Source organism: Semicossyphus pulcher, unplaced genomic scaffold, assembly GCF_022749685.1.
Source record: "Semicossyphus pulcher isolate SPU_LCO1_2020_fin unplaced genomic scaffold, fSemPul1.0.p SCAF_13, whole genome shotgun sequence".
NCBI lineage: Eukaryota > Metazoa > Chordata > Actinopteri > Labriformes > Labridae > Semicossyphus > Semicossyphus pulcher.
In genome coordinates, this window is record NW_027211637.1 from 8,443,837 (window position 1) to 8,470,669 (window position 26,833).

General features: G+C 41.8%; 1 protein-coding gene across 2 annotated transcripts in view; it reads left to right on the forward strand.

Annotated features, from left to right (window-relative positions):
- The first annotated feature begins 16,186 nt into the window (after window positions 1-16,186).
- sema3bl (sema domain, immunoglobulin domain (Ig), short basic domain, secreted, (semaphorin) 3bl) overlaps window positions 16,187-26,833 on the forward strand; it is an 83,615-nt gene continuing 72,968 nt past the window's right edge. For both annotated transcript variants that reach the window (XM_069659409.1, XM_069659410.1), the window contains exon 1: window positions 16,187-16,496. In XM_069659409.1, the coding sequence (XP_069515510.1) occupies window positions 16,391-16,496 (106 nt within the window). In that variant the 5' untranslated portion in view covers window positions 16,187-16,390. The remainder of the gene's footprint in view (window positions 16,497-26,833) is intronic.

The window sequence follows — 26,833 nt, forward strand, 5'->3', positions numbered from 1 at the left end:
CCAAGCCACCTGAAGAGCATGTTTTGGACTGTACTGCTGTTTAATGCAAACTCCACTCTGTTATTATTTGATATTGTTCCAACCACTGAATGAACATCTTGCGCATCATCCAATTCGGTCTTTTGTTCTGCAAAACTATGCAGTGAGCAATTATATTTACATATCATTTGGGGGGGGGGGGGGGGTCCGCTTATGATGGCACTGAAACACCTGTGTTGTTTTCTGACGATGGCTTGAAGCACCTTGTGCTTTATATTACTCTTGGATAACATGTTCATAAATACTTTCATTATTCTATTGATTGTCATGTTCTATCATGACTGAACTCTTAAGGCTCATACAAACAAGTCCGAGAAAGGTTGATCTGAACTGTAACACTTTTTTAAAAGAGTAAAAGAGACAACACAAATCCTGAAAGCTCACCGTTTGAAATGAAATGTGCTTCACGAGAGCCTCATAATTAGTGTTATTGTCATCGGCATCTTCAGAGTAACGCGAAAGAAATATTAGGTGTGAAGTTTTACTTAAAGGTATAATTAGTTGGATTTTCCTGGAAAAATAAAATATAGACTTTTACAAATATAAATCATCACTTATGGGCCTCTATACATGTGTGTTGGTGAGTGTGTGTGTGCAGACCCTTGCGAGACCCTTCCCTCTGCATCTATTCTGTTGTTTTGCTTTGCACAGGACGTTTTCAGGAGGGGCGCTGTTGTGGTTCCTTGAGCCAATCACAGCGTATAGGTGAGTGTGGGAGTGGTTCAAATTAGCAACCGGGCCCCATTCAGAGCGGCAAACATGGCGAAAGAGCGATGCAGAGTTGGCCTTCTTTCTGTTGAACAGGTAGGTGCCTCAAACCGGGTTGGACAAGCTACCGGCGGTTAGCATGCTAGCGCAAAGGTAACCAGTGGTTAGCGTGCTAGCACAAAGATAATCGTAATGCTGTCAGTGCTGTCTGGTGATGAAGAGCCCAGGAGGAGGGGCACAGTTTGAATATGTTGTTGACAAAATGCAAAGAAAAATCCTACATAATATACCTTTAATGCACACCAACATTTCCTGTTACTGTCAATTTAAAGGAATTTCCTCACATTATTCATTTTTGCTTAAGTCACATTGTTCTCCGTACTCATATCATATTTATATAACAGTTTCTAAAATGATTTTATGCCTCAGAGGGTCACTTTGCTTCTGATTCTACCATAGTAATGTTTAAGATCCTGTTTAGGCAGATAGTTCTCATTTTACGCAGCCTGAGACCCTGCATTTTATGTGTTCTCAGAAATATGTTATCTCTGTTATTACACCTACAGAAACAGACCAGTTTCCCTTTCAGAAACAAAGTTTTATCTCATTTAAAACATTGGCTCCCTTTCATTATTTGTTGGGCTAATTAGGATGTGCATGTATCTAATAATGTGGAAAGATGTTAGAATTAGAGGCATATAAGGGATGCAGCATCTTTTTAATGATCACACATGAAAACATATACGTTTTCAACCCAAACAGACACACCGACACACAGAGGGAGATCACAAAGGTATTATAGCCTGTGTTGATGGAAACAGGCAGAGAGCATATTGGCCTTTATTTATTTAAAGAGAAATACATTGAGATGAGAGGGTGAAAGAAAACGTACCCATACAATGAGAAACATTCTTTCCCAAACCTGAAAGGTAGTCGGAGGGTTACACAGATATACAAACTCACACACACATACCTCCTCCTTGCACCCCAGCTGAAACACCAGTTAAGTTGTTTTACAGGCTCTGTGATTATTTTGATAAGCTTTAATGATGATGGATTGACTGAGATTTAATGGAAAGAAATGTAATGTCTCATAAATTTTAAGGTGGCACCTTGTTTTCCCTCGCCTCAGAGGTTTGAAAACCATTACGCGGTGAGGGTTACGGGACATTAAACAGCCAACCTTTAAAGCCTGGAGCGGCACCAGAGCAGCAGCATGGCTGCTGTTTATCATCTCCAGGCTGAATAATATATTTCAAAAGAACTGTTACAAATTTGGTTTGGGAATTTCATGTAATCGAAGGTGGAAAATTAGCTTTGAATTGAGTGTTTTCATTTGTCTAACGCTCTGCAAGTTTGATGAAGTTGGCTGGACACTGGTGGTGTGTTGGGTCTGGAGTGTGTTCACAGTTTGCAGGTTAAGCTTTGAAAAATGTGATATGCAAACCGGAACAATATTATTTCAGTCGATCCACTTAAGTTGTTAGTTTTGGAAATTAGACTTCCAGATGGGCGGAAATAGGCTAGCAGGTGACATCAATGCTTATTATCAATGGAGCCATTGGTACCGTTGGTAGCAGACAACCGTATTACCCAAATAGATACATGAAACAATTAAAGGAGGAGTCATTTAATTACAAAATCTACAATAATTACATAATGGAAATAGAAAAGCAACAAAGGGTTGGATTTCAGAGAGATTTCGACTTTCTAAATCCTCTTTTCTGATTGTTGTTGGGTCAGTTTGTTTAAAAGGTTTTGTTTTGAAGTATTAATCATTTTTCTGTGTTCAACTGACTGTAATAGTCTTAACCCAAATGGTCGGCAACATTTGGGTTAAGACTTTATTTTCATGTGCGGATTCTGATGTTTTTTATATACAGATGTCTTGTGTTGCTCATACTGAATGTGGTGTAAACCTTATTTTTCAGGTCTGTTACCAACCAACACATTCTCACTGCTAATTCTTATAAGACGAAGCTTGGACAGTGACCCTTCACTCCAAAATTGACAATCTAGGCATCCCTCTAGTCTCTGTCTTTATTGTGTGGGGCTCCATGTTCAAGTTTGCCATAATAAATCTGCAACAATCAGACTTTCAAAACAAAGTAGTCGAATAATTCACGTTAGGTAAGGCTTTCAAAATAAAGGTTGCTGAGAAACCTTACAAATAGTTTTTGACTTGCAACACTAACATGGTTTTATATTTGGTTGTGTTAAAGCATCAAAAAGACTTAGTCTTAGTCCTAGTTTAAGGAAAAAGATTATGGGTTGTGTTTAAATTGGTAGTCACGTAACTTAAAAAGAAGTCAACACTGATCAAATATACTGTTAGTAGAGCAGAAACAGAGACTTGGACTTAAAATGCAAAATACAACACAATTACAAAAGAGTGGCCAAAAAAGCTGTAGTTTTTTAACATGACAAACACACATAACATCATACTTTGTTTTATGTTTTTGTTTGTCGAGCATGTTTCAGTGTTTCATTCATCTTTTAGGAGTTTGAACATTTTGTAAGGAGTGTGTGTTAAGCCTTTTGGGAGTGTGCAGACTGTCTTTGTTTGTTGTCCACAGAGGAGAAGTTAAAGTGACACTGCTAAATTAAATGAAAACATAATTATCTAACATACATGCAAACACACATTTTGACTTTTATTCATGTTAGGACACACAATGACATAATTCACTGTCTTATCTCTTATGTAACCTTCATCAAGCTACCTAACTTTAACCTAAAATAGTTTAAACTGCGAGAGCACATGAACACACCATGACCACCCATGTCATCTCTTAAATTTTATAAGAGCTAAATATTGACATACAGCATATCACTCTGCACCCATAATGCAACTGTCACACTCAGACATAAACACACTCTCCTCCGCTCTGACAGTGATGATGGATGTCTTTCAGGACGGAGGGAATCAACAAATAAACATCTGGCACCGTGATCTATGGGTCAGGAGGTGATAGACCATGGCCAATGTGTGTGTGTGTGTGTGTGTGTGTGTGTGTGTGTATGTGGTAAATACACCATCACACTGATCAACCACATTAAGGGATCGTAACCTTAAGTATGGGGTCGTGACCCCGGCGTGCTGTAGGAACCGCACAACAGTCATCACTCTGTCCCCACAGAGTGGATGCACACGACCAGGCTGTTTGTTTTAACTTAACGATTATTGTTTAAGTGTTTTCTGCTTTAGTGATGAGTGACAGGACGGACTGGAAGCTCTGGGAGGAGAGCCAAAGGCAATTTAAGGGTTAAAACAAATGCATGCAATGCATTTTACTCTTCATGCAGCTGCAACAGCTGTCGTTTGAATATAACAGAGAAGTAGTTCGCATGAGCAGGAAAACCAGGAAATAAGAGATATTTGTCGATTGGCAGCTTGACTGTATGGAAGCCTGTTTCCACCACTTCGATGAAACAAAAAAATTATCCTTTAAGACATATTGACAAAGTTTCTAAATTTTTCTTAGTATTTTAATATTTTGACTTCACATCTCAATATTTCGACTTAATATTGTATATCTCAATATTTTCCCTTAGCATCTCAATATTTGCCACCAAAACCTAATGGGGAAAAACTCCACTAAGCATAAAAGCAAACGAAAGACAACAAAACCAAACAGGGTGGAAGCCAAGGGGGGGAAAGAAGATTGACTAATTGCCTGCAGCTTATATGGCAAGAAACAAGGTCAGGTGAGCCAAATGTCCTGATGACCCGACTCCGCCCATCAGCCCCCTAGATGGTGAGGCCTGCTTCCAGAGGATCGTCATAGGGATTACAATAATTAGTTTCTCTCAGCAAATCTGCTATCAATTAATGTCATATATAATGCATGTATCCCTAAAATGCACTTAGAGAATTGAGTTTGAAATTCTTGTGTGCTAAGGAACGCTATGTAGAGGAAAACTTATCCCAAAAAGCTGTTTGGACTATTTATGTTGGCATTCTGCTGATAATGTAGACATTGAAAGATTTTCTCCTCACAGGCTGTTTTATACATTAACTGCAAAGCAACTGATTGTTCACTGCAGGGGAGAGGAGGGGAGAGGGAGGAGGGTGACGACTGTAGAGGTTGCTCAGATGGGATTTAACATAGGATAAAGCTATCTGTGTGTGCACGTCTGTGTGTGTGTGTGTGTGTGTGTGTGTGGTTATTCTCGTGTCCTTATGAGAACCTCACAGCGATACAAAGACATGAATGCAAAGTGATGTTTCGTAATTAAATAAATGAAGTGTATGTAATACGTTAGGCACAATTTTCCAACATATGCGTGTGTAGGCTTTTGGCAGCAGAATAAAGATGTTGCTCTTCATTCCTGACCAGACCTTTTTTTTCCTCCCACTACAGGATACAACCCAGTTGGATTCTGGGAAAACCTGGAATAAATTATAGATCAAATAGAGACAATTATCTCTCAGAACAAAGGTGAGAGGAAGTTCACATTTCTTTTATTTTGGCGAGGAAACAGAAGAAGAGAGGAGCCATAAAGCATGTACACTGAATTAAACATATGCTGTACCGAAGAGAACAGAGATGTCAAATTATGTTTACAAATATTTGTATAATAATATGCAGCATGGTGTCTCATGTTTTAAATGATCTTTGCATGCTGAAGTGTTTTTTCACAGCTGCAGGGGACTTTATGAACATTTCCTCTCAGATGTTGAGCAACAACAGGCCTGCAACAATCACATCAAGCACGCAATGGAAACTCCAATGGTGGGTAAATCTGTATGAGACTGAGACAAAGTCACACCCAAGAAAAAACACCCAGAAAAAGGGCGAAAAAATAAGGTGTTTCATATAGCTTTTAAATTTGTATTTTGACTTTTTAAATGGATTAAACACTAGCACAAGAGCCGAGACAAATGAGACAGTGGGTAAAATATGGGAAGTTATTTAAGTATTTTTTGAGTATTTTTGGGTTGTGATTCAAATTCCGGCTAAACTTCATGGCAGCAAACATTTTGTCAGGGTTGCAAATGTCCTTCTTGGAAACTTTGAATCCCTCCTGCTGTAGCGAACTGAAACAACACCCTCTTTGACCACAAGCAGCTTTAAATGACTTCCTCATGCAGTTCCACAGCTTAGCTTGTCTCTGCATAATAGAAGCCTCCATGTGGTCTCTCCGGTACGTCAGCTGGGTTTTATCCTGGTCTGGGAGTGTTTAGTGTCCGGTGGTCAGTGGCAGGGTCACAGCTTAATCAGGACAGGCAAGGAGTCCTGCGTGTGTGTGTGAGTGTGTGTGTGTGTGTGTGTGAGAGAGAGAGAGAGAGTTCACTGCTAAGGTCAGACTTTAATCAGTCTAAATTGAGACTTGGGGCACATAGAGGTCCTAAGAGAGTCCTGCATGGTGTGTGGATGTGTGTGCGTGTTCACTTGCAGAAAGGTCCCAACTGAACCAAACGTCCCCCCTCAGTACACAGGCCACATGTTTTAAAGGCCCTTCCTCTCACTCCCTCCTTTGTTCTCTGTTTGTTGTTATCCTCCCTTTAAACCTTTCCTCCCCTACTTTTCTACCTTCTCTTACTCCCTCTGGACTCATCCTTGATCTTTCAACTTGCTCTGTCCCTCTTCCCTCTTTCTCCTTCTTTACCTTTTCCTATATTTGCCCACTCCCTCATACCTTGTTCTTCCTCCTCATCACCTTTCCTGTCTTTTCTTCCCCTGCCTCCCTCTCTGTCTCCTATACCTTCCCCTGTATTTCATCTCCACTCATCTCTCCCCTTTTCTCTCTTGTTTGCCCTTCATTCCCTCTCTGTCGTCCCTTTCCTTACTCTCTTTTCCTCCTCACTTCTTCTTACATAACTTCTCCAGCAGAGGACCGTTAGTGTTGCAACACAATGACTCACTAAGATATGTTTTCTTTAAACATTAGAAAGTTTCCCTGACTGATAAAATCCATGTTTCTCTGAGGGAACATTTTATAAATAAGTTATTGTAAAATGCAAATGTCATTACATCATTTTCAGTATGTTGATTCCAAATTCCAATGAAACCATTCTTTATACCTTCAGCATCTGTATGGTACAACTTTACAAAGCATCTGTATTCGATGACCTGCGATGAGAATGTGTCGTCCATTGTGAAGCTCCGCTACAACAGTGAGCCTTAAAAATTCTTCACTGTTGTGCAAATTATCGTGCTGATGATAACAGTGGTGCATGGAGCATTCAGAGCATGCTCAGTTCCTTCAGGAATAAAGTTCTGACATCTTGTATGATTTCCTCGGCTTGGAAGATGGAGGAGAGAATTATTACAGCTGTGTTTGTGGAGGGATTTCTTAGGTTTTATGAGCCATCCCTGACAGCATATAAAGTTCTTTAAAAGCCAAAGAGTCCATGGAGGAAAGTGATGGAGGTCTTTGGTCCGTAGGGTGTGTAACCTTACCTTCACACGTGTGCACTGCAACATAAAATCTGTTATAATCATTGTTGGCTTGTTAGCATCAATATTCCATCACATCTAAATAGCTGCCCTGTCAGCTGGATGGCTCGCTTTAGGAAAGCTTAATTTCAACATGATGTGTACGATTTGCGGCCAAATCAAACTTGAAAGATAATAAAGCGGAACACAAGCAAATTATGCTTAAAATTAGGAAGATTGTTATCATAAAGGGAAAAAAACATAAAAAAAAAACAAAAACAGGCAAATGAAAACTGTAAAAATAACAGCACAGTCTAAGATCGTCTGCTGCGTCTCAAATGTGTGGCCAAACATGTAGAGCCGCGTGGAAACTGGGTCAGTGCATTCCCCTGCTCACAGAGGCAGCAGCTGCTGGAAAAGTATTTCTCTAAATTGATTTCTGTTTTTTTCAATCGATGGAAATTTCTCTGTGCTTTGATTTTTGCTAAACCGGCCTTCATGTAAAGCTTGTATGCTTCCTGTTCCAGGTCAGGGTTTGGGTACGGACTAATTATGGTTTGTCTGCATTTTTTCTCAGGACTGATGGGAACATAAGCAAAGCCTTCATCCCTAGTGTAGTACTCCAAAAGTGTAGAAGTGGTTACATACAGAATGATGACTAATTAGGACGTCCTCACTCCCACGTCATCAAATATGGCCGCTTGGTCAGAGGCCCAGTTTCTGGATGCTTTCCTCTGGCTTACTGTTTTGACGTTGCTCTGAAGTCAGGTGATGTTGAATTAAGAGCCAAAAATTCAGCTTTGGTTTATTGTCAGCTTCTAAACAGTGAGCTGCACAGGGTCAACAAAACAATACAGAATATCATCATCCGCATAAAGATGGATATTACAGCCAGTTATAAACAGACAATAGAAATATATACATTTTAACACAGGGCCCAGGTAACTGTGTTACCAAGATGTTTGGTGCCTAAATATAACTAAACTGCCACCTTTCTGCAACATTTATGAGGTTTTAAGGATTGTTCCATGTCCTAAAGTCGTCACATCTAAAATGGATTTTAAATGAAAAATCCACCAAGATGTTGTTTATTTATTACTGCTCACTTGACAGCTTTATTTTGAGAGACTAACCAGATGATTCATATTTGGAGCTAAAATGACCACAGAGCCCTGCACAAGCAAAACTGATGATAGAGTGTTACCAACATTTTTTGAAGCTTCTGGCCACTTACCAAGCTGACGTATCTGACCGTTTGGAGTACAAAGGCGCTTTAAAACCTGTAGCAGTGTCTCCAGTGGTGCAGAGTACGGTGTGAACACTAACACATCCACGTGGTCAGAGCCCGACACCAGGCAGAGTCAGCTGATAGTACCTCTAGCTACATTCTAGAACATGCGCTTCAACTGGTAGCAGCAAAGTCTGGTAGCTCTGATTTTTTCTGAATCTTTACTTTAACGAATTTCCCTTTGGGGATCAATAAAGTTATTGTTATTGTTATTTTTTGTTAGCTGCATGGCTAACTTAGATCCGTAGCTAAGGGAAGCAACACTTAGCTCTTGCAGTTAGCTGTTACACTGAGCTCCCCCACAGGTCTGGAGCACTTCCCTTGTGTTGACTGGATTTGCAGTGTTTTTCATTTGCATGTGTTTTCTGGGTTCGTGTGTTTTGGAATTTGCATCGTTTCTTTGCGGCGCGTTTGATGTTAATGCATTTGTAATGTTTTTTTCACTTGCAGCACATTTCCGTCATTGTATGTGCTTTGGACTTTTGCATGTGTTTTTGAATTGGCATTGTTTCTGAATTTGCAGCCTGTTTCTTCTAATGGAAACCATTAAGGCCATTGCAGCGCGATGGCCCTTGTCAGCCACCGTAGCAGACCAATGCCATATTCATCCAAGACCACCCAAACAACAAATTCTTTGGTCTTCACCCGCCTCTTAAAATCATCATTATTGATCACTATGGAAGCAGTGGAACCCTTCTTGTGCTACAGTCTGATTCCAAGTGTAGTTTACACATTGTTCAGTATGTTAGATGTCACCCCTTCCACTCATTCTGACTTTCTCGGACACTTTGTCCTTTACTCTGTCTCCTGTCATGTCGACTGCTTTATCAGGTTTTCTGCTTTTATTGCCCGGAAAGATGAAACATTTATGAACCCTCAGGCACACACACAAACACTCTAACTGTCTTCTTGCCTTGTGCTTGAAAATTGTTCTTCTTCCGCTCTTTCTGCCCTTTACCTCCCACATTGTGAATTCATGAACTCCTGCCCTGCCATTCCCAATCCCCACTCAAGGAGCCTTGCTCTGATTTGTCAAAGTGACGCAATGTCAAGATGTTTGTAAGTGGTCTTACGTTTCATCTCCACTGACATCTTGAAGAGCATAATTCAGTCCCTGGAGGATTTTGTGCAGAGCAAAGAAGGTCCTTCACTCAGACAGAACAATTCAATCAGGCAATCAACCGCAGTTCTTAAACTGAGGGGATTCTGAGAAGAATAGCAGTTCCTTCAGAGTGAATTACATCGTTCTTAGTTTGGATGGCGAGACTGAGACAAAGAGATCCTTCATGGGATTTCTAAGAGCGAGCGTGAAGTTGGAGTGTTTGTGATTGGTTATGACAGTGAGGTATGAGGTTTGAGACAGGACGAGTAAAAAAAAGCAGAGGAAATGCATTTAGTTTAATCAGCGCCGTTCCTCATTTTCCTCTTTAGTGTGGTAAAGACGCATTTCTTCTCTTAGGTCATTTCTAGTTAGCAGTACAAAACAGCGAAGGACACCCACGAGGACGGTAAGATGGCGGGTGTTTTTACAAATGTATTAATGCCGCTCTTCAACATTCACGCTGCCTGTGGCCTCTTGGGCTCCGTTCCCACGCCTGTTTGTCCTTCAGAAAGAGTCTGCATGCGGACAAGTGTTGTCCAATCAGGAGCCACTCACAGCTTAGAGCACTTCACTCCCACTGACACACAGATCAGAACCACTTCAATCACAGGTGGGTGCTAAGCTTGTGAAATCAGCGGGTGTTGTTGCTTTTGATGAAAAGAAACTCTTTTATTCAGAATTATCCAACAAAAACAATATCAATTTACTGGTTTAATTAACTTTTTTATTTGTGCAAATTGTAATTACACACTTAATTTGCAATGCATTCATGTTGCTGCCAACCACATGCATGTGTAAGGCTTTTGGAAATGATGCCAAATTCTGATTTAACTGTTTACTGTTACAACCGGCACAGATCAGCCATAACATTGTGACCACTGACGGGTGAAGTGAAACACATTTAAGTGTTGGAAGCAGGAAAAATGTGTGCAAGTGTAAGGATGTGAGCGACTTTGACAAGGGCCAAATTGTGGTGGCTAGATGACTGGGTCAGAGCATCTCCAAAACTGCAGCTCTTATGGGGTGTTCCCGGTCTGCAGTGGTCAATACCTACCAAAAGTGGTCCAAGGAATGCGACACTTTCCGATCCAACAGAAGAGCTACTGTAGCTCAAATTGCTGAAAAAGTTAATGCTGGTTCTGATAGAAAGGTGTCAGAACACACAGTGCATTGCAGTTTGTTGTGTATGGGTGTCTACCACTGAAAGTGTCTACAATGGGCATGTGTGCAACAGACCTGGACCACAGAGCAATGGAAGAAGGCGGCCTGGTCTGATGAATCACGTTTTGTTTTACATCATGTGGATGGAGGGGTGCGTGTGCGTCGCTTACCTGGGGAAGACATGGCACCAGGATGCACTATGGGAAGAAGGCAACCCAGCAGAGGCAGTGTGATGTTTTGGGCAATGTTCTGCTGGGAAACCTGTCATGTGGATGTTACTTTGACACGTACCACCTACCTAAAAATTGTTGCAGACCAAGTACACCCTTTAATGGCAACGGTATTCCATAATAGTAGTGGCCTCTTTCAGCAGGATAATGCGCCCTGCCACACTGTAAAAAGGTTCAGGAATGGTTTGAGGAACATGACAACGAGTTTGAGGTGTTGACTCTGTCTCCAAATACCCCAGATCTCAATCCAATCTAGCATCTGTGGAATGTGCTGGACACACAAGTCCGATCCATGGAGGCTCCACCTCACCACTTACAGGACTTAAAGGATCGTTGTGGTGCCAGATGCCACCGCACACCTTCAGAAGTCTAGTGGAGTCCATGCCTCGACAGGTCTGGGCTGTTTTGGCAGCAAAAGGGGTCCTACATGATATTGGCCAGGTGGTCATATTGTTGTGGCTGATCTGTGTATTTTCTATTCATGCTTTTCGGAACAGAGAAAAAGCAAAAAGTCACATTTGGTTTGTTTTAGTCATATAAGATCGACAGTATAAATGCAAGACAGACCACATTTGTTATGAAACTTCATTCTAATTTAAATGTTGAAGTGATAATCAGTTCTTTGTTCCAAAATGAATACAATTCATTCACAAGCATTATAATAACTCTTTAGAGTCTTTCAACAATATAAAACATCATGTATTACTTTGCTTAACTTGGCACTAAAGTAATGTCCCATTAAGGGGACACTGTGTCTGACTTTGTAAGATATCTGAAATATGGCCTCACATAAAAGAGTAAACTATGATCGTATCTCAGAGTTTCCGTGATGACATACAATGAAACCAGAGAAGGGCGGATGGAAAATCCTTACAAACATGTTTGTCCTCTAAAAGATACAAAAAACATGCCAGAGGGGAAGGACAAGCAGCAGCATCTTTGTTTCATCAGTAAGCATCAGTGTTTACTGGAAATATGATCTTAATTTCAAGTAGCACAATACCACTGGAATGAGGCTGAGGCTAACCGATTTCAGTGCTGCGGTGATTGCACAGAGGTATTTTGATTATTTTCTCAATGATATATTCTTGTTGGATTTTGATTGCTTACTACCATACTTTTCCACAACAAAGAGGAGACTGAAAGAAAAGATGACTCCATCAAACCATTTAGGTCATGGTATGAAAAAAGATATCGGTTATCCTTAAAAGGAAACATGCACTCCGGCTGCGTATTTGAGGTTTGTTGCGAGGTGCCTTTTCAGCCCATTCTCCCCAACTTGTCAAATACAAATCTTTTTAATATGATGCTGTACCCTGCCAGCGTGATTTTTAGTCTCTTGTATTGATGTGACAAATAAGTAAGGTCAGGTTATCTGAAGATGGCAAAAGTCTGCTTGGGGTTGCAGCCACACACATGGCACTTTTGGCCCATCTGGTTGCGGCAGATGACTCAAGTTCTGATCAAGGTTTCAGCCTGTTAAAAGGAAGTTTTTCCTTGCCACTGTTGCAAAGTACCCAATGTGTTGGGTCTCTCTATAAGTGTCCTGAAAAAACTTTTGATCATGCGCTATATAAATAAATCTTGACTGATTGATTAACTTTGAACAAGAAGCCGACTTCTTGTTGAGTTACATCATTTATGTTATGCCCGTTAGGTAAGTTACTAACATACTAAGGTTCTGAAAAAAGTCATGATGGGTTTGAAAAAGCACTAATAAAGTCATTTTATAGTTTAAATAACCAAGTTGTTTTATTGCCATAACACAACCAACTGTGACTTGTTTTTGCTCACTTGACCACTAAGCCTTGCAAGAGTTGTAGCAGACCCAGCTAGAGCAATGATCACACTCTTTAACTGATGGCTTGTAAAACCTTTATTTTCTGTTAAACCGTGCCGTAAGCTCACAAACACACCATAAGAGCTGTGTTAAAACACAAGACACAAAGAAAACAATCACACAAATGCAAATACCATACTGAACACATAAACAATAACACCTTAGACACCATAAATATTTACGACATAATCACACAAAGACAGTGTTTCAAAGTATTTCAATATGAAGTCCATTAAGTTAAGCTATTCAGTTAAAAGAGATTGTACACACATTTACACACAGCACACTACTAAAGCTATATTAAATAGACAGACAAACCCAGCATGAGCCGTTACTGGCCGCAGCTAGTAAAGGGCTAGACTAGTGGCAGCTGTGTAGCTAGTAGGACAGCACTTCACATCATAAACAAAATGAACAATTACAAAGAACACCCTTTACATGCAGACATTAAACAGTCCAAAATATAATTTTTTAGCACCTTGTACACCTTCCAGCTGGTTGCTTAAATTGTTTGCGAGCGGATGATGAAGATGATCTTTGATAAGTACTTTCATAGCCGTACAAACGCAAACGACGATTTGACGACCTGCGTTATATTTCCGGTTTGACGGCAGGGAAGCAAAACCCGCCTTCAAAATAAAAAAAACCCAAAAACATTAGCAAATAATAGAGAAAAAAACAGACTAACCTTATAGTAAAAAATAAACAATAAATGGTAAACATTACATTTTGACAGTCACCTATTTTGTCCCCTTTCAGGGTCTGTTACAAGAGTAATACTGATGCTAGAGGGGGACCTATATCATACTCCTATATCAAGTGTAGGGCAGATAACCAAGCCCTCGTATTTAACCGGTTAGGATTATGTATTGTCCAGGTATATGCTACTGTGATCAAAGTGGGCAGTCGTGCTTCAACGGCACAAACAGTTTACATTAGAAGAATCTCTGTAACAATTTACCAATGACTTCTGTGCAAAAACACAACTTTATAACATGAGCAAAGAAATCACACAACTTTAACTAACAAAGTTAAAGCAGGAAGCCTGTTTCGGACTCATTCATTCGTTAGCCATCATTCATATCAAGTTCTCTCTCTCCCTCTCTCTGTCCTTCCTGGCTGGTGATCAGCTGATTATGGGCATTTACTATTCTAAGTCCTAAACCAACCAGAGTTAGCCTCAACGTCTGTTGAACAATCATCCGGCTGCTGTCAAATTTTAAAGCTGTTCTCCTCTCTTCCCGCAGACTGTCGTTTCAGCTCGATTAATGCGACCCTCCTCCACCCCAGTCACCTCCAATCCATCTCATCAGTGTCCAAGTCCAGCTACTCAGCTCATCCTGCATCCTTTCTTCACCACCTCCACTACCAGTGTCTAGACTCCATCCTACTATCCTACTCTCAGCCTCACTACCCCTTCAAGTACATGACGACATCACGATGGGTTCTGATCGCCAAAGACTTTGCACATTTCATTCTTTCCAAACGTGTAAATAAATAATTGTTTACTCATCCCCTTATTGAAATGGCTCCCAATCGACAGCTTAAGTAACCGCTGAAGTGTAGCTCCTGTTAGCTATGAGCACAGTGGTGTGTTCGTGTTCACTCCTTAAACTAGCACAGGGGCTTCGGGAGTTTGGAGTTATCTGTCCGGGCTGCTACCATACCGTCTCATCTACCTTTCTCTCTCCTGTCAATAATAAACCTGTTACACCGAGCGCTTCCAACAGGCCTGGAGCTCTGCCGTTGTGTTGACTGAATTTGCCACATTTTTCTTTCACATGTGTTTTCAGGGTTTGTGTGTTTTTGACTTTGCATTGTTTCTGTATTTGCAGCGCGTTTCATGTTAAAGCATTTGCTTCAGCTTTTTGTAGCATGTTTTTTTTTCATTCGCAGCAAGTTTGTCATGAAACGAGTACTTGAAGCCCTTCCCTGTCACAAACAAGCCCTCAGCACAGCTAGGAGACGCGCTGTCATCTTGAGCACTCCACATTCCTGCCAGCGCTCCTCTCTTTCCCTGCCTGCTCTCTGCCTTTCAGTCCATGAAACATGTATGACAGCCTCCTTCTCGGTACAAACAAGTGTTCCCAAAAGACTCGGGGTTGCAGCGACATTGACACCGTTGAATGGCTCCTCTTCACCCCGCCCTGACCTCTGTGTTCACATGAGGGGTCTCTTGTGAATAGATGTGCACAGAAGGGGGTTTTGAGAAGACACCGCAAAACTTAATTAAACTACTGAACACGTCCCATCGGAGCTCAAAGGGTTAAGAAAGGCCAAGTATGCACAGCTGAGAAAAATGTGGAGATGGAGATGCATGATGTATTTATTTTGTCTGTACTGTTACATCATTATCAGAGCATAAATCATATCCTATCAGATCTTATCCTGGAAAAATCAGCTACTCTCTTCCTCTGTGTAAGGTGAGCTTTTAGGCACATTTAGAAAAGTGAAACAGTTTCTTTTTGAGCAAATGGTTTTCCCATCAGCACCGCATAATTGGGATTCACTAAATTTTAGTTACATGCCATATCCGTATCTGCTGTTTGGACTTAAGTTCTTGTACTGGCAACACTTTCAGCATTTATATGCTGTAACATTCTAAAAAAACCCTGTTTACAATAGAATAGAATGGATGTTTATTGCTATTTGCACAGGTACAGAACAGTACAGGTACATTGGAATTTGTGTGCGTTCTCCTCGAGTCAGCTTTACAAAATAGAAAAGAAGATAGAAGAGTATCAGAATAAACTAAATTAAATTGGAATAAAAGACAAAAAGACTACACTATATAAAAAAAAACACACTTTCTTGAAATATAAAAGTAGACACTGTATAAAACAATAAAAAATAGAGGTAGGCCTACTCTATGAAAATATTTGTTGTTCTGTTCTGTTATTGCAACATAACACAGTTGTACTTATTTTAAATGTTAATTTAAGTTGCAGACAACTTCAGCTATAATAATAAACATTTAACATGTCGTTATATCTCTGTATCTGTACATGATAATGTGTAAGACATTATTTTTAATGTACTGTCGATAAAGGATAAATAGGGCAAAAGAGATCAAAGTTAAGCATTACCTACATTTATTTCAAGTGGCACTATTAAAGGATCTATAAAACTTTTTCATAGCTACATTGCATGTTAGTGAAATCACGTACTTGATGTTGAAATTGTGTTATGACTCATCTGTAAGAGCGTGCCTCCAAGTGCGCCTAGTTTGGAGTGTGTTATGCGTAAAGGAGGGGCAGATCATTTGGAGCGCTACTGATCTCTCTCTCTCTCTCTCTCTCTCTCTCTCTCTCTCTCTCTCTCTCTCTCTTTCTCTCTCTGGCTGGAACAGACTTCTGTTGGGAAGCTGTTGGGAGTGAATGAACGTCGGCCTCCTCTAGAGCAGAGTCAGTGACTCAACTCATCAGTCCAGGCAGAGCGGCAGCCACTCCGCGGAGAGGACACCCAGCTGCTCGGTCAGAGACCCTTTTACGCACCGGGGGAGTTACCCTAGAAACGCAAATGTTGGCAGCGTGAGAAGAGGGCTCCAGCCGATTATTTCTCCTTTAATTTCCCTGGAATATTCTGTTATCTTGTTTGCAACACATTTAGTGAAAAGCCGGAGGACATCACCCGAGAAGAATGGAGGGATTTACACCTTTCTTCAACATGATTCTGGTTGCGCTACTTGTCGCCACCGTCTCAGCGACCAAGTTAAACGTGCCGCGGCTGAGACTGTCATACAAAGGTAAGAAAGTGATCGACTATCTATCAACCTGTGTTCACACTGATGCTCTCTGTCTTTTCTTTTCTGTGAGCGCGCGCACAGGTGGCATTAAGTGGTGATCTTGACCGTCCCCTCGAGTCCTCTCTCCTTCTCCTTTTCTAACAGCTTTTTCATGTGAATATTTCAACTTAAGTTAACCTCCTGTCTAAGGAGCTTTAAGGCTTTTTTTAAATTTGTGCATTTATTTCACCACACGTATTGTCTTCGCGGTGGTCTGAGCTGGAAGCGTGAAATCCAGATCTTTGTTTTGGCTACTGTTCTGGAGGTTTATGTGTTTTAGGAGTCGCACATGCGTTAATGTGCTGGTTTCCAGGTGGAAACCGCTGTGCAGCGCAGGCAGGGGATCGAGCCAGAGGAGAAGTTGGCTGAGGTTCATCGCTCTGCGGTGGGATACACCGGGGTGTGATCGTCTCATTATAGACGTTTAGTAGGAACGGCAACCGCAACGAAATACCTGAGGACAATATAATTACTGCAGGATGGTTAAAAGTGCCATAGAATTAGATCTATGAGACTTCAAAATAGTTATTAAAATGCTTTAAATTGCACTGCTTGTGATCTTTCTCTAGCAGAGGTTGATTAGGTCTTAATGATGACCTCTCACCTTTTCAACAATCAAATTGTAGACTGGTTTCTGCTGTTACAAAGATGTATGGCCATACAGTATCTTTTTGGCCAGTTCACCCCTCCTTCATCCCCTTCTTTGACCCAAATCTGTTGTTGGCCGTGACTCAGTCAGGTTTAATGATAATAAGGCAGAAACAACCCGGTTGCTGAGTGTGTGCCTGTGTGTTTAATTGCTGTTGACTCTGTTGTTGCCAAACCGTTCTCATTGTTTCGTTCTACTCAGGCCAGAGTGGGTCTGCAATTATCATCAAGCGATAGATATCACACAGGATTTCCTCCAGTTCAGCCCCATGTTTTCAGGAGAAAAGTCACCGTCTGAGTGCTCTGGTCTTCCTGCTGGCTGGACTGGAAATATTGCTCATTTGGGAAGAGAGAGAAAGAGAGGGAGAGGGGGGGTTGGGTGATAGAGAACAATAGCAAAGACATTTTTGAATACTAAGAATACAAGGCAACAGAGAAGAACATTCAGATACATACACAAATCTAACTTCTTCATGTATGGAACTTTTACATACTTGAATAAAATTTAACATTTTCAACTGGCTGCTGCTTTATAATTTCTCATCATTTGTTAATATATGTATTTTTTTTTAACCTGTGAGGGCCTAAGGTTTGAAATGTTAAGGGGTTATTTGTTCTGTCTACATAATGAGATATTTAAATACCAGTCATGTGGATGGCCTGCAGAGAATGAACCCTGATGCTTCGGCTGATCCTCGACCTTTCTTCTGTTGACACCATCGAGACAGGATTTGTCTTTTGCCCAATAGATGTTAAAAAATGTTAACAGTGGAGGAGCTTTTTTCTTTTGTCGTCCACTTAAGGCCAAAATGTGCACTTTACAGAAAAGATATCTCTTAACGGAGCTCATTTGTGCTGCCACAGGAGTTAACCCCTTTAATTAGATTGACCCAGTGGCCTTTCTTGTGCCACTCAGAACAGATGTAACATGTCGGGCTCCAGTTCTAAGGAGGAAGGAAAAAAATGTTAGTGTGTTAGTGTGTGTTTTTTGTAACTTTTATCATTTTATCATTGCGTGATGTTTTGCAAAATTAAAATCTGCTTCTATCCACCCTGTGCGTTGCCTTGTGTCCGATCGCACTTGAAGCTGTTTGTTGGCACTTACTGACTCTGTTCCTTTCTGTCTTAATCGTTGCTTGTGTTGTATTAACTGTCAGATGTACGTCGCTTTGCTAAATGAAATTGTAACATACCGTAATGTACATAGTGGAATGTAATGAAATACCTTATTGCAGCAGTAAATTTGCATGTCCAATAAAATCAGTATTTGCACTTTATCATCCAACTTTTTTTTTACTATAGAAAATCTTAGTCAGTGTTCATTGCTCCATTTCATTTCAGGAAATTCTGTGGATTTTGACAAATTTTAAATGAACTTGAGAAACTTTGCCAAAGCATAATGACTTTTATTATTGGTATTTTAAGGAAAAAAAGGGACTCCTACAACACAACTAGGAAGTAGATGCAGTTTGAGGAGAAAAAAAAAAAGTTGGGGGGCGCACGTCCCATCGCACGTCCCATGTACAGAGGCTCAGTCCTCGATGCAGCGACCCGGGTTCGACTCACGCGCTCAGCCCTTTGCTGCGTGCTGTCCCCACTCTCTCCTCCCCTGTTTCTGACACTATCCACTGTCCCGTCCTGCCCTGTGCAAACACTAAAGGTGGGGGAAAAAAGTACACAAGATTGTGAGTCACTGCATTTTCCTCATATAGAGCCTCTTATTAAAAGGACTAAATAGATCAACTCTCACTTTGGTCTTGCAATAAAAAGCATCAAATAAAACCAGCTTTTCTTCTTAAGTTGCCACAGAAAAACACGCAGCTTTTATTTTGAGAGCGTTTTGAGGAGTGTGGGAAGAAACGCCTTCAAGATTCTCATTAGCGACCAACCAGTTTCTCACTTCCTGTCTAGATGACCCGCAATTTGACCCCACAGTTTGACCTGTTTTACATAATATCCCCCTTCATCTAACTTCCATACGTCCGTCCTTCCAATCATTCCATACGTCTCCGTGTGTCTCATCTTCACACTCTTTCGTCCAACTTCTCACTCCTCTGTCTCACCCCAGTGGTCCTTCTGTTTGTGCGTCTCTTCCTCTATCAGCCCCTCTCTCATTATGGTCCGGATAAGCCCAGAGGGTGTTTGTATTCCCAGGAGGATGTGGAGGTAATTTGGCGACAGGAAAAGCTGTCATTATCTCATTTCAATCAATTAGTGGGCAGAAGTTCAAGCAGGAAGGAGGCCATTTTGACCTTTGAAGTATTAAAGTACTGCTCTGCCTCTCTTTATGTCAGACATCGCAATCAACACTGATATAGAGTTGATCTTTAGGTCGAATTACACACAGCTTAATGTAGTTGAAGACTTATTTTATTCAAACATCTATTTTGCAAACATCCATCCTTTCAGCAGCAGTGAAAGAACTTTATTTGGATATAAAGTAGATCCTATATTCATGTTTGATTAAAATCTTTTAAACACTGATGGAGAAAGTGCTATTTAACACCAAACTAAGCCACGTTTAAATTCATATGGCTAGACTGCTTTGTCATCATAACACACTGTATTTTTCATAAGCTGCATTTCCCCTGCAGGAACTTTTCCAAGGGACAAAGGACTTTTGTTTCCAATGCAGGCACCAGGGCCTAATTTAAGTCCCAGGGACTTAATTATAACCCCTAAAAGGCCCCTGCTCTAAGGGTAGTACTATCGAGAAGTACAAGGACTTCAGAGGTGGGCTTTTCTGTGATGAACATTTCTGATTGGTCGTGTACTTGCAGCAGTCAGAGGACTGGCAGAGCAGAAAGTAGTCTGACCGTCTGGATGTGTTGCCACACTATGTCTAAATATTAACACTCTAAGGAAGTAGCGGCTGTGATTTTCACCTTTATAAGCTCCGTTTTGTAAACAGGAGAGAGGGCATGGGATAGAATTGGGAAAGGTCTTGATGCCCTCTTGCCAGTGATGTTACAAGCTAAAATTAGTGTTATGCAACTCTGACATTTGACCTCTGGTGTGGCTTTTCACGTGTCAGCAGACTCATTTGCTTAATCTTAACAGGTCTCTAGACCTCGATGGAAACCCACAAAACAACGGGCTGCAGGAACCTTTAAGGCTCTTGGATGCTTTTGGTGGAAACGCAGCTTTTTATATGTTTAAGAAAAATAGTTGTTGATTTTTGAACAAACTAATTTGTAATTCAAACTCTCGACAACAAAAGTGAGACTGTGTGTGTCTCATGAGGTGACAGTGAGGCGTGGGGGTATGTGGCGTGTGGTTGGCTGGGCTCCAAGCCCTCTGCCAAGCATCTTTACCAACATCCCATCATGCATCTCTCCCTGCCTTTATCCCTCTGCCCTGCTTGTCTTTCATTTGTCTTCCTCTGCCTTCAATCTGCCTGCTTACGTTATTCATTTGGATTCCCTTTGTGTCTGTTTGTGTGCAACACACACTGACTTCACACACACACACACACACACACACACACACACACACACACACACACTCTGTCTAATACAATATTCACTTTGTCTTGTGAAAGGCAGGGGGGCACTTGAAAACGCCAGTGCACACATCAACGTCCTATTTTGATCAGATTGCATTAGTTCTCAGAGCGAAGGCTTCTGTTTGTTTTCACTTACCGCCTGTGAATTAATGACTTTGTTTGCTCAGTTGGCTTTGCCCACATGCACACATACAGGAGGGTGGCGGTTGTTCTGAGGCGGAGAGGGGTAATCTTTCACCGGGACTCTGTTGGAGCAGCTGGAATGTAGGGCGTCTCTCATCCTTTCATCTATTTTCCTTTCTTTCTCTATTCTTTTTCATCTTCCTTTCCGTTTTGCGTCCATCACTCCCTCCCTGCTCCACGTATCAGCGTGTTCACTGCAATTTCCCTCAGTATGTTCCAGAGTTAGGTTTAAGTGCTCCCAGGCCTCCGGACCGATCTAAAGCCCAGCAAAGGAGAGAAAAAGAGGAAATAAAAGAGAAAGGAAGGTTTAGTATAACTTCGCCAACTTTCTTGTCAGGCACATGCTGTTTTACTAGCCTGAATATAAACGTCAGCTCTGAGAGATATTGTAAAGAAGAGAGTTTGTGTAAGCTCTTAATACATAGTCATGGGAACCTTAAGCCTGCAGGCTAAATAGCCTACTTTTGAAGTTTACAGTACATGGACAAAATATTTTAATAAAAGGAAGGAAAAAAAATGAGACAGTCTGAAAATAAAATTCAGGTCCAGGTGAAAGTTGTAATCTTTTATTGACTGAGCTGTAAAATCCACTTTAGCTCTGAAGAGACATTGAATACATACGTACGTCTATGTAAGTACATCGTCATATGGAATACTTCACTGTGGTTGACATCTAGCTAAACTAGAGGTGGTTCAGATGAGCTCAAAGCTTTTTAGCACCTGACTCAGATTTAGTGTTGCATTCTGAAGGAAAATGGTGGATTGCTCCCTTCAGGTGGGAACACAGGTACTGCCCCAAGCGAAGGACCTCAAGTATCTCAGGTGAGGAGCTGAGCCTGAAGGAGAAGCTTACCAGTCGATCTATGTTCCAACCCTCACCTATGGTCATGAGCTTTGGGTAGTGACCGAAAGAATGAGATCGTGGATACAATTAGCCAAAATGAGTTTCCTCCGAAGGGTGTCTGGGCTCAGCCTTAGAGATAGGGTAAGGAGCTCGGACATCCGGAGTGAGCTCGGAGTAGAGCCGCTACTCCTTCACATCGAAAGGAGCCAGTTGAGGTGGGCATCTGATTAGGATGCCTCCTGCTGGGAGGAGACCTTGGCCGAGATCCGGGGCTCGTTGGAGGGATTATATATCCCACCTGGCCAGGGAACGCCACGGGATGCCCCAGGAGGAACTGGAAAATGTTGCCAGGGAGACGGACGTCTGGGGTAACTTGCTTAGCCTGCTGCCACGGATAAGCAGAAGATAATGGATGAATGGATGGCTGGATGGATGAATTTGCATCATAGGGATCCAGTTACTAAAAGTTAACTTACAACTTCCTTATTATTCGTTCCACCACCCGGGGACTACTGAGGAGAAGAGTCTAGTCAGCGACTTGGGGCCCTCTTGTGAGATGGGAGTACCAGGCGCCTTTCATTGGCAGAGCGTAGTGGGCGGGAGGGAGTGTAGAGGGCATGATGAGGGGTGATGGGGATGTTCACGTAGGCAGGAGACGTTTTTGTTGCTGTTTTGTAAGCGAGCAACAGGGTTTTGAATTTTATGCAGCAACTGGGAGCCAGTGGAGGGATATAAGCAGTGGAGTGATGTGCTGTTTTGGGTTCCTTGTTTTTGTTTTCAACACATTTTTCAATGTGTCGAAAAGTGAACGGCCATAACTACAAGATATTAACTGTCCATGTTAATGTACATCCGTATTTTTTATGATTCAATTATCAGGGCGGCTGTGGTTCATTGGTAGAATGGGCCATCTCTCATTCGGAAAGTTGGGGGTTTGATCCCTGACTGCTACAGTCACATGTCGAAGCGCCCTTGGACAAGAACCCCAAAGGTATATGAATGTGCTTAGATACTGATTGGAGATTGGCACTTAGGCCTTTGCCATCAGTGTGTGAAAGGGTGAATGTGACATGTAGTGTCAAAGCGATTTGAGTGGTCTGAAGACTAGACTTTCTGTCTGGTAAGTGTGGTCCATTTCTATAAGTACAGTCCATATATCGGACTGTAAGAAAATCCAGATGATTTATTTCCTGGAAATGACATTTTTATTGTCTTTTTTTGGGTCCAGTGAGACATATTTAGTTGTTTTTTAATATAATTTCCTCCATACTGTAATAACAGCAGGACAAAGGTGCTCTGTCCAGTCCATGAAAATATCCCGTATTTAGTTTGGAGAGTGCAGAGCCACAGTCGAGAGGCTTTCTGTCTGGTATGTGGACCTGCTGACAGAAGCAACACACTACATGTTTCTGACACCGCGGGCAAGATGTGAGGCTGAAGTCTGAGAGTGTGTATGTGTGAGAGAATAAAAGGCACAGTGAGTAGGTGTTATTGTGTAGGTGCTACTGTGTGTGAATCGAGAGTTGCTGAAGTAGACATCTGTGTGTACCGACCCATTTCGAGTGTGTGTGTTTGATGTCAGCTGTGTGCGATTGTGTGTCTGTGACAAAGAGCGAGAGCAATCACATCTGATGTAGACGTCTGTGTGTCTCAAGGTGTCACTTGTGTGTCGTGTCAACAGCATGCCTCTTGTGACAGCGATCAGATGGCGGCTTGGCTGGATCGCAGGCGGCACAGAGGAAGGACTCAGAGATATAGATGGAGAGAGAACTGACAAGTCAATCTGTTTCTCCTGCTCTCTATCTCTCACACATGGTCTGACACAGGGCCAGATCAGAGAGCACAGATGGAGAGGATGCTGGGGCGAGAAGAGAGAAGATGGTTGGGACGTGAAGGGGAAAGAAAAAAAATTTAAGTGAGTCAAGAAGATAAAAAGAGAAGATAAAGACAAAGGAAAGAGTTTACAAATCAGAAACCACAATGAGGTCAAAGTTTTTGACCCCACTGCCAACTTCTGTTCCTATTGCTTCTCCAGCTTATGGAGGAAATTCAATTATAGTTGAGATTTAGGCTCATTTCTTGGTAGAGCAGACTTCAAATGAACTTGAAACGTACTCCCACAGAAGTAACCACACTTTGTCAGTCAACTGAGACTGATTTAATCCTCTTTGTTTCCTGATATAAAACAGTCAAGTAAAGGAAATGAGTCGTTCATCATTCTCATATATCAACTAGTTTCAACGTGTAATAAAGCTTGGATTGAAGTTATAGGCTAGATGGATGAAGCAAACGAATGGCGCGCCACCTGTGAGCTCGTTCAGGCAGACGACTTGAGCTACACTTGACATGGGCCATTCTCCACAATCAGCTGACAAACACTTCCTCCCAATTCGGCGGCCTATTTTACCTGCAAGATTTCCGCTCTCTCTCATTGCCACCGCTGCCCTGCACCAGCACTGCGCTCATACTTTCAGCTCCACCACCACCCCAGCATCCACTTGCACGCTCCGGCTAGGGGATTTTAAGATGTTATCTCATCACTCCTCAAATTTCTGCTTGTAAAATAAATCTGCGAGGAGTGACGAGGTCGGAGCCTAGACGCCAAACACAAGCTATGTTCTGCTGCTGCAATAAACATTTCAGACCATCAACAAACGTGAGTGAAATATTGAGCATAGCATCGCGCCAGAAAGGGGGCGGAGATTAGCGTGTCGACACAGGTTTTGTGTTCCCATCAATGCCGATAGGAGCCGAGGCGATAATTACCTGGGCCTACTGCAGAGTCATTTGACCCGGGTCTGAATGCCGATTGCAGCTTTTCCCATTACGCAAAAAAGCCGGGCGTCAGCGGGTGTTACTGGGTTTTCTGACCAGTGGGAATTAATCTGTTGCTTTAAATGATCCCATAAATAGATATCAACTACTGTTTTGGGGAAGTTTGAATCGTCCCTTTTTAAAAGAAGGGCAGAGTGCCACAGACAACCCAGCCAGCTCCAATGTTTTGCACCGTGGTTGATATGTAGGGACCACTCGTGATAGCCCTCGGAGGCCCAAGCAATTTTGTCCTAATTCTCCATGGAGTCCCCAAATTAGTTAGGCCAGATGGTTTAATTAAGGTCCCTTGATAGGCTTCTTATAGGGTCCAGAATGTATGAATGCGGCCTAGTCGGGGCGCCTCCAGTACCCATGTTTGGTGCCTTAGTGTTGTGGCCATTTGTAGCCCATGTATATTCTTCTGGTCTGCCCATTTGGGCCCCAACACCAAGCAACTAATAAGCATCATTCTGAGCCTATGCCAAGTTGAAGCCCACCTAAACATGTTGCTAAGAAGTCAGGGAAGTCAGAAAGTACTGAGACACTTACAATGTTGAAGTTGGTCTTTTGCGGAAAGCTTTTTCAATATTGAAAATGCAATAAAGCCAGACATTTTACTTAAGTTGTTCAGTTGTAGTATGATCACAAGCAAGTCCTGGGGTCTCTGAATGGAGAGGGCATCTAAAAAGTCCTTTAGACAAAGTATAAGCTATAAAGATGGACTGCCTCTGGATAAACACCAGCTACTCCTGGGTAATGAATCTAACACCACATATCTTCCAGCAATAGTCTGATGAAGCCCTGCTGGATTCAGAACATGCTGCAAAACATGTCAGGATAAACCCTGTCCTGATACCCCTCAAAGGTCAAAGCACACAGGCCCCTACAAGGCCCATTCCACTGAACCCAGACTGAACTGTGAACTAAAACAAATGCCCCTAATGCTGACATGAATCAGCGGGCTGAAAGATGAATGGAAGAAGGGAATGTCCATGAAACATCAATGAATTCCAAAGAACAGAGTGAGGCAGATAAAAAGGGGTCATGGTACCGTGGTGGAGAGGGGTAAATGGATGAAAAAAAGACAGAGAGGGGATAAGATAATGAAAAGGAAAGGAAAAGACAGGAGGTTGAAAGAGTGGAAAAAAGATGAGGGCGATAGAAGAATGACAGATCGATAGATAAAAGGGAGGTAGAGGCTAACCTGAAGCCTGGAAGACACTGGCCCCTTTGAGAAGTAAAGGTTGAGGGTTCGGGTCCCAACAATGCGGCTTTGACCATCTGTCATGTAGATTAGTGAGCACTCTACTTACACACAGGAGTTATGGGAGATGTGGGTATCTGTGTATTTGTGCGTGTGTCATGTGCACAAAGCGGTAGTATCCTGTATCTCCCTCCTTTGTCTCTGTTCCAAGTTAAAGATGGATGTTTGTGTGTGTGTGTGCGCATGCATGTGTGTGTGTGTGTGATTGCATATGTGCTAAGAGGCATGCCAAAACCAACCCCAAGTGTGGACAGCAACAGCCGTTCTTCTACCGTGACCGCTACAAATCTCAGCAGTGGATGTTCACCAAGGGGGGTTCAAGTCCTGAAAAACTATTTATCTAAACTTTCTACACTCTTCCACACCCTGAAGACTGACTTCACAGCCCTCCCTGCTGCACACCAGGGGTCTGACCCGACCTCTGCTCTGCTACAGAGCTGCTCTAAGCTAGGGGGTTTGATTTAATTAGAAAATCTGTGAAATAACCCAAATGGAATATTTTTGTTTGTAGCAAAATGAGTTTCTGTGAGTGCATGAAACATTGAAATCCCATGAGTAAACTTTAAATATCAAAGCTCATGTCAAGTCTCGCATGTAGGTTAGCCAATTTAAACCAGTTGTTGGGCTGTCCTAATGGGCCTACGTTGTGCAACACATGTATCTGTGGTGTGATTAGTTCAAATCCAAAACTTCATCATGTGTTTCATCAGCTTTCCTGTCAACAGACTCACACAGGCACGAAAAAAACTAAAACATTACAACCCCTTCGTTGAGCTTAGGGAAGTTCTGGCTGCTACAGTCTACAGCTTGTTGCTTTGTCTTTGGGGTTCAGCAGACCTCACAACTGAAATGCCAGTGTTTAGGTATATTGCTTTCTATGCTCATTATCTAAGTTTAGCATGCTTACATTTGCAAACAACCACTAAAGACAAAGTAGAATGAAGGCTGATCGGAGTGTCATAAACCAAAGAGATCAGACACATTCAAAGTTGAAAAGTGAAGAAATCACCAGAATAATAATAGCAATTTTTGAGGAGGCC